The 13,109-nt window shown below is 41.6% G+C and overlaps 1 protein-coding gene across 7 annotated transcripts in view; it reads left to right on the top strand.

Annotated features, from left to right (window-relative positions):
• The window catches only part of ttc3 (tetratricopeptide repeat domain 3), a 138,508-nt gene that overhangs the window by 26,268 nt on the left and 99,131 nt on the right, over window positions 1-13,109 (top strand). For all 7 annotated transcript variants that reach the window (XM_063050404.1, XM_063050403.1, XM_063050402.1 and 4 more), the window contains 6 exons: window positions 5,693-5,861; window positions 8,478-8,565; window positions 10,085-10,138; window positions 11,097-11,226; window positions 12,087-12,157; window positions 12,303-12,406. In XM_063050404.1, coding sequence (XP_062906474.1) covers window positions 5,693-5,861; window positions 8,478-8,565; window positions 10,085-10,138; window positions 11,097-11,226; window positions 12,087-12,157; window positions 12,303-12,406 — 616 coding nt within the window. The remainder of the gene's footprint in view (window positions 1-5,692; window positions 5,862-8,477; window positions 8,566-10,084; window positions 10,139-11,096; window positions 11,227-12,086; window positions 12,158-12,302; window positions 12,407-13,109) is intronic.

Here is a 13,109-nt window from a genome sequence, read left to right as displayed (position 1 = left end):
TAACAATATATATCCGTAAATGTGTGTGTGGATACAAAAATAATAGTCCAAGAGGTAGATATCAGTCTTACGGTGTCAGGTGAGTTTAAGCAGTTCAGATCACTTTGTCTTGCGTCGAGTTGAATTGACAGAGAGAGAGAGAGAGAGAGAGAGAGATAACTGAGTTGATGTTCAAGTTGACAGCTTTAGTTGTTCTTGCTTCCGAAGTCTTCAGAGTCACTTCGTGTGACCCCCACACAGATGGACAGAGCCCCTTCTAGGGAACAGTCTACTAACCCACAGCACGGGTTCACCACCAGCAGACCCACACAGGTAAGCTCTTACCCACACTGGTAATCACGGGTCGAAATTAATCGGTCCGTCGCCTCCACCCTCATGGTGGTCTTAAACTCTACCAGTGGTTTCTCGGGTAGCTTCCGCAGTTCTCTCGTGTCATGTCTCCTCTGCCGTTATCATACCGAAGGATCAACTTTTATAATCCATCCAAAATTCCAGCGTCCGTTAGCTCAACCGCTCTGAGCTGTTACCATGGTGACTTCCCAGCTCGTGTCTCAGCTCACGCTGTATTCTCTCTCTCTTTTAATTGCCTCCTTGTTCATTGGACTGCTGAACTTTCTAATAGTTTCTCACCTGCGTGACACAGTTCATTTTCTACAGGTCTTGCCTTCCTCTGAAGAGATTACAATGATCCAGAAATCTGATTCTCTGCCCCCTGCACCAGTTCCGTAGCCACTCATTCATTTGTACGATTATCCTATCCCTGCTCTGACTAGCATGTGGCACTGAGGGTAATGCAGGGATTACGACCTCAGAGGTCCCGCTGTTCAGTCTCTTCCCTAACTCCCTATGCTCACTGAGCAGGATCCTTTCCCCTTTCTACCCCTGTCATTGGTGCCAATATGCACCATGACCTCCTGCTGCTCACCCACCCTCTTGAGAATATTCTGCAGCTGCTCTGCGACATCCTTGACGCTAGCATCTGGGAGGCAACGCACCATCCTGATGTCTCGTTTGTGGGTCGAATTTCCTGTTTGCCCCCCTCAATATCAAGTCTGTTAGCACTATTGCTCTACCTTACTTTACCCTCTCCTACCTAGGCTCTGAGCTGGCCACAGTGCCACTAGCCTGACTGCTGCTGCTGAGCTCTGACTCTGATAGGTCATTTACCCCCCCCCCCACCGCAGTATCCAAAGGGTATGTTTGTTGCTGAGAGGAATGGCCACAAGATAACCCTGCACTGACTGTTTACTCCCCTTACTTCTGGTGGTCACGCACGTGCTATCTGAAGCCTGAACTCTGGGTGTGACCACGTTAGTAAATGTATTCGCTTCGGGGTTTTCTGCCTCCTGGATGGTCCTGAGTGCATCCCACTCCAGCTCCAGTTCCTTGACCTTGTCTGTCAGGAGCTGAAGTTGGATGTCATTAGGTATTGTGCAATCCCACATCACCATCTTCCCGTAAGAAATTACCTGTATATGTAGTGAATAATTGTTCAGTTTGATTTTGAAAGGCAGATTGTATTTCTTCTTTTATTTCTTTGACTTTCCCAAAAAAGTCTACTTGATTACTTATCATTTTTGAAACCATATTTATAATTTACATAATTTGAAACATTACTTTAGACTAGAAAAGCTCATCTGAAGAATTAGTTGATCATCTGAATGCTTGTGGGAAGCCCGGGTAGATAATTTCCATATTTGCTTAGGACACAGAACAAGGCATATAGCCTGTTGAGTACATGCTGGGTCACAAGGCAATTTCATTCCTTCACTAATTTTCCCAGTTGCCTTTCCCACTAATCTTGCTGCACGAAGGGCTGTTTAGCGTAGCCAATTAACCTACCATGACTTTGGGATATGGGAGAAAATTTGATCATGCAGAAAAATCTTAACCTCACATAGGGATAGCATGTAAATTTCACACAGACAACACTGGAGGTCAGGGTTGAACTCGGGGTGCTGGATCTCTTCAGCTGCAACTCAATTTGTAACTTCTGCATTGGTCAAATTGAAAAATGTGTCGTCCCCTCACCCTGACTCTGCTGTAAGGTGTATATATTTCGAAGTTCGAAGTAAATATATTACCAAATACATATACGTCACCATATGATGGCTGGTTCTTCACTTGCGAAGATCAGGAGGGAAAAAAAGTCCTCAGGAGTGATGGCATGATTGTTGGTAACCGTAGAGGCCGATTCAGGATCTACAGGCTCTGGAGCAGTAGGGACAGGGGAACCGCTGGGATGTTGGTGCTTAGGTATTAGGATCCTTCCTGTGTCTCCTCTTCTTTTCAGCAGTCACTCTTCTGAATTCCTCAGAATTCTTGGCTGCGCCATGGACCAGTGGCCTCTGTCACAAGCCAGCTGCTGCCACTCGTTGACCTCGATATTTGCCTGAGAGAGCTGCTAATTAAGTTGGTCCTGGTACCTCTTGTGCGGGGCAGTACTATCTCTCTTGTCCTGAGAGAGTTCTCCATGGAGTATGGCTTTCAGTAACCTGGAGTTGTCCATGTGAGACACATCGCCTGACTAGCGGAGCTTCTTGAGCTGCAAAGTGGCTTCAGTGCTTGGACGTTGAGCCTTCTCCAGGACCTCGTTGTTGAAGGTATGATCCTACCAGCTGATGGAGTGGAGGCAGCACTGATGGAAGTGCTCGAGCAACTGGATTTGCTTGCGAGACAAGACCCAGGCTTTGGAGCCTTATAGCACTCTTGTGATGACGGCAGTCCTGTACAACCGGAATTTTGTGGACAGGCGCAGCTGATGGCTCTTCCACGCACATTTCTGGAGGCGCCTGAAGGCAGTGCTGGCTCTGTCAAGTTGATTGTCAATGTCCTTTACTACTGTAGCGTCGGTGGAGATGATACTGCCCAGATAGGTGAACTGCACAATCGTGGTGAGAGAGTGGTTGTCAATGGTGATCTGAGGGGGTTGTAAACGCCAGGAGGGGGGCTTCTGATGGAGGATCATGTTCTCTTCAGACTGACCGTTAACCCAAAAGCCCCTGCAGCCTTGGCGAACTGAGTGACTAACCTGTAGCGCATCCACTGTGCGTGAGAAGAGCACAGTCGGCTGTGTATAGTAGCTCAAGAATGGACCCTTGCCTGGTTTTTGTTTGGGCAAGAATGCGGCGGAGGTTAAAGATATTTCCGTCAGTGCAGAACTGAATGTAGATGCTCTCCGAGGTGGTCTCTTTCACTTCCTGTAACATTATGTTTAAAAAGATGGAAAAGAGCGTTAGTGTCAAAACACAGCCTTGTTTCACGCTGATACTGATGGGGAGTGGGTCAGACAGGGCATTGTTGTGTTTAACCTGACTGCTTTGGCCTTCATGGACCTTCTGCAGGATAGTGAGGAATTTCGGGGGACAGCCAAGCATCAACAGGATCTCCCAGAGGCCCATGTGACTGATTGTATCAAAGGCCTTGGTCAGGTCAACGAACGCTGCATATGGTCCCATGTTCTGTTCACAACACTCCTCCTGTATTTGGCGCAGGAGGAAGATCATGTCGGATGTGCCTCTGTTTGCTCTGAATCTGCAATGACTCTCTGTGAGGTTGCATTCGGCAATAGTAGGGATGATTCTGTCCAAGAGAATTCTGGCGAGCATCTTCCCGGCAGTGGACAGTAGGGTAACGCCTCTGTGGTTAGAACACTCCGATTTCTCTTTTTTTCTTTGTACAGGGAGACAATTACAATGTTGCATAGGTCATTTAGGACTGAACTTTCTCCCAACCGTGTGTGAACAGGGAAGCTGAGCTCCTTCCTATTGGAAACATATAAGGCAGACAAGATCATCATTCTAGGCAACTTCAATGCTGGAGCGGGTAGAGATGTCAAGTTATGGCTGGGAGTCTTAGGTGATCATGGCGTTGGAAACTGCAGCCACAACACGGGAGGATGCTCCTGGAGCTCTGCATAGAATTAGGCCTGGTTATAACAAATGCACTATTTCAACAGAAAGCCAGGTTCAAGACAACCTGGAGACACCCCCGATCCAAACACTGGCACCTCCTGGACTGTATCCTGCTGTGACAAAAGGATATGTCATATGTTCTACACACCAGGGCCGTGCCGAGTGCAGGCTGTTATATGGATCACAGATGGGTCAAGGCAAAAGTCGGACTGGCTATCAAGCCAACAATAAAAAGAAGGCAACCACGTTCGAAGAGACTCCAGGTAGATAAGCTCTTTGGCTTCCGAGATGTATTCCCGATCAAACTAAGGGAGAAACTGGACAGCAAAGGCACCCCAAGCGCAGACTCTGACACAGGAAAGAAATGGGATTACCTAAAGACTGCCTTCCAAGATGCGGCTGTCGAGGTAGTTGGGTATTCCTCAGGAAGAAACAAGGACTGGTTTGATGAAAAGAATGTTGAAATCTGGAAATTGCTGTAGAAGAAACGCTCCTCCCATCAAGTAGTGCTGTCTAGACCCGATAATCGAGTGGCCAAGGCAGAAAACAGAGCTGCGTGCTGCACCTACCAAGCCAAACTGAGACAGATGCAAAAAAATTGGTGGACTGCCCTAGCAGAACAAATGCGGCACTATGCAGACACCAGCAATACTTGAGCCTTCTTAAATCGCTGCACGTAGTATATCGTCCGACTCATCAGATGGAAGCCTCTCTATGCTCATCCGATGGCTCCAGCCTGCTGACAGACAGGGAAGCCATCATGTGGCAAAGGACAGCTCACTACAAGAGCCTTTTCAGGGATAATCATTAGTACAAGAAGCATCCATTGCAATGATTCCCCAGCATGAGGTCAGACTTAAGTTTGTTGGCCCACCAACTGTATAGATGAGGTCAAAGCCGCTATTTCCAAGCTGAAATGCCATAAAGCCCCAGACATTGATGGGATTCCAACAGAAGCAGACGAAATGGTCAGAGACAGTCTCCTGATCGAACTCACAAACTTATTTGTATCATATACAATAATGATATTCATCTTCCCGCAGGCTTACTTAATAAATTCATAATAGAATCAATGAAGGACTGCACTAAGCCAATGTGCAAAAGACAACAAACTGCAAATACAAAAAGAAAGTAAGAAATAATAATTAAATATTGAAAACATGAGATGAAGAGTCCTTGAAAGTGAGTCTGTAGGTTGTGGAAACATTTTAATGATGAGGCAAGCGAGGTTGAGTGAAGTTATCCCCTCTGGTTCAAGAGCCTGATGGTTGAGGAGTGATAACTGTTCCTGAACCTAGTGGTGTGATTCCTGAGACTCCTGTACCCTCTTCCTGATAGCAGCAGCAAGAAGAAAGGATGTCCTGAGTGGTGGGGGTCTGTGATGATGAATGCTGCTTTGGAATTTAGGTTGTGTATGAAAACAGGGTTGGTATAATTTTTCTTCTTTATTGAACTATGTGCCTCGCTTTGTTCTCTAGTTTAAATCCTAATTTTAGCATTAAGGATATTGTTTTGTTAACCAGATGTGGGGCAAAGGTGAATGTATGAAGTTCCTTTGAACCCATCACTCCAGTGATTGGCTGAAGGAGTTAAATAGTCAACACCTTTTGCGATGTGTTTACAGTTCAGTCATGTACATAATAGGTTATTCATTGTCTATGGGGGGGGGGGTCTTTCATTGCTCAAGGAATGTAACCCAGATGCAGTAGCATATTCAGAGATAACAAGGTAAACATAAAATACATCTTTATATGCTTTTTTTTCTTCCCTTATTTCAGTGGAAACAGCTGAGATCTGGTGTTCTGACATTCAGACAATTCATGTACTTTTTTACCAGCGTTGGCATATGATAAAACTGCACATCCTATGGCCTTATTTATTTGTTCAGAAGAAAAAGCATGATCGCTATCTACAGTGGGCTATCGCAGCCAAATTCTTAGATCCAGAGTAAGTCTTTGTGTTTTTCTGGCCCAGTTTATTTAATTTTTCAGGCCTTCACATGGTCTTGATAATATGATACATAACAATATAGTACTGTACAAAAGTCTTAAGTGTATATATGTATATGTAAAATTTATTGTGTGTGTGTGTGTATACATCAGAGGGAGAGAGATATATACGGTAGATAGCCGGGGTGCCTAAGACTTTTACACAGTACTGTGTTTGTCAATGTGGAGTGGAGAGCAAGTTTGTAAATCTGGTGGGAGCAAAGGATGTTGGGAGTAGTGAAGGTAGAGCTCTCTGGGAGCACATGCAACAGGTGGCAGAGGTGTGCCATGGGCGCAGGGGGTGGTGCGGGTGCAGACACACCCAACTCTGAGAGACCAGGCAAGGTTATTTGATTCGAAACATTTAGTCTATTGATCTTTACAGAATGTTTCTGTGGTGCTTCCCACTCCCTCCCCTCTCCCTTTCCTTTTCCCGAACCATGATTCCCCTCTCCCTACCTCCTTCCCATCTCAGTCCACAACAGAGACCCATATCAAGATTAGGTTTATCGTCATTCACATGCCATGAAATTTGTTTTTTTTTTGTGGCAGTAGTACAATGCGATACCCAAGATTACTACAGTACTGTGCAAAAGTCTTAGGCACCCTAACTACATACAGTGGCATGCAAAAGATTGGTCACCAGGTCAAAATTTCTGTTACTGTGAATAGTTAAGTGAGTAGAAGATGAACTGATCTCCAAAAGTCATAAAGTTAAAGAAGAGACAATCTTTTCAACATTTTAAGCAAGATTAGTGTATTATTTTTGTTTTGTACAATTTTAGAGTGGAAAAAAAGGAAAGAAGCACCATGCAAAAGTTTGGGCACCCCGACAGATTTGAGCTCTCAGATAACTTTTACCAAAGTCTCAGACCTTAATTAGCTTGTTAGAGCTATGGCTTGTTCACAATCATCGTTAGGAAAGGCCAGGTGATGCAAATTTCAAAGCTTTATAAATACCCTGACTCCTCAAACCTTGTCCCAACAACAAGCAGCTGCCTAGCACTCTGAAAATTAAAATAAATGATGCTCACAAAGCAGGAGAAGGCTATAAGAAGATACCAAAGCATTTTCAGGTAGCCGTTTCTGCAGTTCGTAATGTAATTAAGAAACGGCAGTTAACAGGAATGGTGGCAGTCAAGTTGAGGTCTGGAAGACCAAGAAAACTTTCCGAGAGAACTGCTCGTAGGATTGCTAGAAAGGCAAATCATAACTCCCCCGTTTGACTGCAAAAGACCTTCAGGAAGATTTAGCAGACTCTGGAGTGGTGGTGCACTGTTCTACTGTGCAGCGACACCAGCACAAATACCTTCATGGAAGAGTCATCAGAAGAAAACCTTTCTTGTGTCCTCACCACAAAATTCAGTGTCAGAGGTTTGCAAAGGAACATCTGAACAAACCTGTTGCATTTTGGAAACAAGTCCTGTGGACTGATGAAGTTAAAATACAACTTTCTGGCCACAATGAGCAAAGCTATGTTTGGAGAAAAAAGGGTGCAGAAGTTCATGAAAAGAACACCTCTCCAACTGTTAAGCATGGGGGTGGATCAATCATGCTTTGGGCTTGTGTTGCAGCCAGTGGCACGGGGAACATTTCACTGGTAGAGGGAAGAATGAATTCAATTAAATACCAACAAATTCTGGAAGCAAACATCACACTGTCTGTAAAAAAGCTGAAGATGAAAAGAGGATGGCTTCTACAACAGAATAATGATCCTAAACACACCTCAAAAATCCACAATGGACTACCTCAAGAGGCGTAAGCTGAAGGTTTTGCCATGGCCCTCACAGTCCCCCAACCATCATCGAAAATCTGTGGGTAGACCTCAGAAGAGCAGTGCATGCAAGACGGCCCAAGAATCTCACAGAGCTAGAAGCCTTTTGCAAGGGAGAATAGGTGAAAATCCCCTAAACAAGAATTGAAAGACTTAGCTGGCTACAGAAAGCATTTACAAGCTGTGATACTTGCCAAAGGGGGTACTACAAGTACTGACCATGCAGGGTGCCCAAACTTTTGCTTCAGACCCTTTTCCTTTTTTGTTATTTTGAAGCTGTAAAAGATGGAAAGAAAAAAGTAATCTTGCTTAAAATATTAAAGAAATGTGTCATCTTTAACTTTATGCCTTTTGGAAAGCAGGTCATCTTTTACTCGCTTAGCTATTCACAGTAACAGAAATTTTGACCAGGGGTGCCCAAACTTTTGCATACCACTGTAAATATGTGCCTAAGTCTTTTGCACAGTATCAAAAATACTCCTCACTGTTTGCTGAGTGCAGTATGTTACTGCTGGCAAAATAGCAAGCAATTCCTGTAGTTTAAGATAGAAATGGGAGGAAAAATAAAGCTTTGTAAGCTCCTGCCATGTCTTCCTGATAGTTCAATATTATGATCAATTACTTGTAGCCTTGCTGTCATGATTATAATGCAGTTAACGATGCCTGAATATGTAGCTCGGCAAGATCCCGCAAACATCATTCAGTATTTTATGGTATTGATATCAGTATAGTAAACTATATTGGTAAACTAAAGCACATGTACAATATTAAGGGATCTTCATTCTTAAATTTTACTTTCAGGAATTATGATGTTTTTGAACTGAATTTGATAAAACTACGAGATATTGAACTCTTAGAAGAAGTGCTCCATGCAATAAGGAAACACAGTGTAAGTGCATTTCTTTAAACTGAGCATTTTGATAGTTGGCAAAGTATTTTGCTCATATATTTAAACTTAATGAATAAGTGTAAACAGATTCATCCTGGTGCTTTTGTGCAGCAGTAGACATTTCTTGGGAATTATATACTTCTCCCAAGAAGGAATGGAAAATGGAGCTGTTGGTAATAAGTGGTTGGATAGCAGCAAAAGTGTCCAAAACCATAATTATTCTTGTGGAAATTTTCATGAATTAATTTCAATGGAAAGAAACAGTCACATATTGTGTGTATCCATCAAAAGGTCATGGATCTTTTCATTGGTAAGTCAAATGGCACAATGAATGGTAATAATAAGATCAGCAATCAGAATCCCAGGGCCATGATGTGGATGCTTATGCTGTGGCCCTGCAAGTTGTAGTAATATGATTATCTTTCTTTGGTAGTCTTTGCTATGGGGGGAGGTGGGATAAAGCCAGTATAAAAAGTTTGCTGGGCTTGCCATAATAATATCATGGGGAGGAAACCAGTATATTGTCCTGTGATAGTGTGGTTGATTGTCAATAACTGTTCTCTGAAGCATTCTAAGCAAAGCATTTAGTTATATCTCAGACCGTAGTTGTTGGCCTTGCCTGTGATATATATACCCTGACATTGAATGAATTGATAACAGGCACAGTTCACTTAAAAAATTACAGTGCAGAGTGGGAAAATTTCCCAGTGATCCACTTGATTATTATTCATTAATACATTTTGGTGAGTTGTTCGTGGGTGTTAGTTGAGAAAATGTAGTCTGTGTTACATTGCAGTTGATTGATATCCATGTAGGAAGAATGAAAGTTTGTTATTTAATATTCTGAAAGTCTAGTCTCTTATCGTAGAAACATGTTTTCCCATTAGCAAACGGATAAATGGTGGTACTGATTAATTGTGAAATAAATCTTCCAGAGCAGCAGGATATTTTCTTATGCTGCTGTTCCATGGGAATTTTTTAAGTTCATCTATAAGACTGACAGTGCTGCTTTAGTAGAGCATTATGTGTCACAGTAACTTAGCAGTTAGCCCGACGGTATTACGGTTTGGGTCATTCCAGAGTTCGGAGTTCAATTCTGGTACCGTCTATGAGGAGTTTGTACAATCTCCCCCATGAGTCGCGTGGGTTTCCTTCTGGTGCTCTGGTTTCATCCCAGAGCCTAAAGACGTACTGATTGGTAGGTTAATTGGTCATTGTAAATTGTCCGGTAACTGGACCAGTGTTAAGTAGTGTATGGTGGTTGCTGGGTGGTGTAGCTCATTGGGCTGGAAGGGCCCGTTCTGCACTCTCTCTCTCTAAATAACTAATAGCTCAATCATACTTAAGTTATAAAAGTTACTTAAGTTAACATCCTTGGCTTGATAATATGGCATTTTGCAGAATGCTTATGTTTGTTTATACTGAAGCACTTACTGAATTCAACTGTTAATTTTGTTTTTAAAGTTTTTTTTCAAATAAATTGGGGAGCTCCAGTTACATTTCAACTTTTCTTTTGTAGGACTCTCTAACATTTCTGACATGTTTATTGGATTTGTCGGATAAAGTAGATGAGGTAAGTAAAATAGCTATTAAAAGTTAATGTAATATTTTGTTCATCTTTATCTGTTTAAACAAAACTATCATGGAGCTATGTCCATATGTCATTCCGCATCCCCTTTTCTCTCTTTCTCTTACCTTACCTCCTTACCTGGCTATCACCTCTCTCCAATGCTGCTCCCCTCTTTTCTTTCTTCCATGGCCTTCTGTCCTCTCCCATTAGATTTCCCCCTTCTCCAGCCCTGTACCTCTCACCAATTACTTCATCCCTCCCCCCACCTTTTACATCTACTCGTCATCTTTTTTACTCCAGTTATGCTGAAGGGTCTCAGCCTGAATCATCGACTGTACTCTTTTCCATAGGTGTTGCCTGGCCTGCTGAGTTCCTCCAGCATTTTATTTATGTTGCTTGGATTTCCAGCATCTGCAGATTTGTTCTTGTTTGAATATATTATCTACCGTTTGCAGAAAAATATAAATTTAATGCTGGAAGATTAGCAAAATCATAAATAAAAGAAATCATTTTTCTGATGTTTCAATAAAGATTATTTGGTGTTTTTTTTAAAACACATACTAAATCCTCCTATCTGTCCCCCCGAAGGTATTGCTGCCTAACTTGTTGAACTTCTTGTATTTGAACTCACAGCAAGCTCTACAGCCCCACCTCCCGTCCTAAAGATTTAACTATCTATAACTCTGACAACTTATATGCATTCTTGCCATCAGTGGCAGCCCATCCATACTATCAGCTGTCTTGAACTTGGATGTTCAGTACTCAAAATTTTTATCTTCTCAACCTCTTATCTCCTTTAATGCTTTTGTTTACACAATAAGATGATCACTATCCTAAAGTGCAATGGTCTTTCTTGTGTGATATTATTTTTGGTATTTCATTTGATTTTATGTTAGTGCATTTGGAATGAACACTTCAAAAATGGGAGGAGATTAAAAATTAACTCTTTTTCTTTCTACAGAATAATTGTGACCTGGATGATGCTATTGCTATGTTAGAAAAAACAAAAGAGCTTAACAATTTGCAAGTGGAGGTGAATTCAGGAGCAGAACATTCAAGAAAGGCAGCTATTGCAATTGGGTGTTTTCAATGTAAGTAATCAGAGAAATCTAAAATATATATAAGAAATAACTATATAATAGTTCATGGGAGATCTGAGGAAGAACTTGTTCACTCAGAAGATAGTTAGAATACAGTAATTGAGCGGTTAGAGAGATTGAACCTTGTAACATCTAAGAAGTATCTAGAAGAATACATGAATCATCAGGTTTGGTGCTGGAAAGTGGGATTAGTTTAGGTGGGTGGCATGAGCGTAGTGGGCAGACAGGCAGTATGGCTGAATGCTGAATCACACTGAACATGAACAGATTTAGAGCATGAAGAGAGGGAACAGGAAAATTTTGGAGAGATTGGGTGGGTTTTGTAGGTGAGGATGACCATTTATAAGGGGTATGTAAGAACTGTGGTAATGAATGTCGGAGATGTATCTTGACAGAGTTGCATTTACTGTTTTAAGGAACTGTGTGGTAGTAACAAAAAGGAAATGAAGTGGCCTAAGATGTTTTATAGCTTGAAACTTTTGTATTAGTCTTACTGCTTACTCTTGCATCTTTTTATAGTCATTGAGTAAAAATATTCCTCTTACCTCTTACCTTGATCTTTTGCCCGTATCTACTTATCGGGAAATAGAATTTCTCTATTTGTAACTCTTACCATATGAAAGCCTTTGTTAGGTTGGCCCTTAATTTTCTTTGTTGCAGAGTCAATGATTCTAATTTTTCCAATCTCTTATAGAGTTTAACAAGAGATATCTCTTCTCAGACCTTTACGTCTTTGTTCATGTGGTGCCCAGAATTAACCTCAGTAATCCAGCCGTGTTTTGTGTCTTGGCCATCATAATTCAGGTTTTAAAATGGCAATACTTATTTTATCTCTTTGTTTTTCCTTGCAGATGCATATTTTATTAAGCTGTTCATGTGCCCTGAAAATATTCCTAGTTCAGTGCGAAACAGAGATGCTGTGGTACGTGGAAACAGAAAAAGGTTTTGTTACAAGATTTTATGCTGCAGGATATTGAATTTTTTTTTTGCTGAAATTTATTTATTACATTTCCTTCATATGTCTCTCTACTAAGTTTGCATAATAATCAAAATCTTAATTCTGTTAGTCGTTTCAGGAAAGTGAAGTCTATAAAGAAAGGGGCAATGAGGAATTTAAAAGGAAAGACTATGAAGCTGCTTTGAACTGGTACTCCAGGGCAATTGATTTATGGTAGGTCACTTTAAGAGGAAATGCCCAGTAATTTATCTGCTCATTTGAACCACATTTTGGTTGAATTAGAATCAGGACTGCTGTGCCTTTTCATAGATCCATAATGATCAACTGGTAATCTCAATTCTGCATTCCATCTACCTCAGTAATCTTTCTCTCTTTTGCTTATCAGATCTATCAAATTTTACTTTAAAATATTTAAAGACTGTGCTTCCAACACCCTTTGAGGAATAGAGGTCCAAAGACTCATTGTTCTGATATGAAATATTTTGCCTCATTTTTATAAGATTCTCCTTGTGAAGAGCCATAAGAGTCCTGTGTGTTTTACTTCTCTCCTTTCCTAGCCTGCCCGCGTTCCCATTAAAGATATAAGAGGGCAAGTCTTTAAACTGCTTCCAACATAGAATCATAGAGTAATACAGTAAGCAAATAACCTTTCAGGCCCAACTGGTCCATGCTGACTACAACAATTTCACTGCTAGTCCCAGTTTTACATATTTAGCCCATAATTCTTCAACACCCTTCCCTCCATTTATCTGTCTGTATGCCTCTTAATTGTTTAATTTGTATCTGCGTCAACCACTTTCTCAGGCAGCTCATTCCAAGTACTCATTACCCTCTGTGCAAAAAAGATTCCTCTGAGGATTCTTTTAAATCTCTCCTTTCTTATATCTATGCTATCTGGTTTTAGACTGTCTAACCA

This window comes from Mobula hypostoma, chromosome 6, assembly GCF_963921235.1.
Source record: "Mobula hypostoma chromosome 6, sMobHyp1.1, whole genome shotgun sequence".
Classification (NCBI taxonomy): domain Eukaryota; kingdom Metazoa; phylum Chordata; class Chondrichthyes; order Myliobatiformes; family Myliobatidae; genus Mobula; species Mobula hypostoma.
The sequence above is the reverse complement of the archived record's forward strand: the minus strand, read 5'-3'. Positions and strand labels throughout refer to the sequence as shown.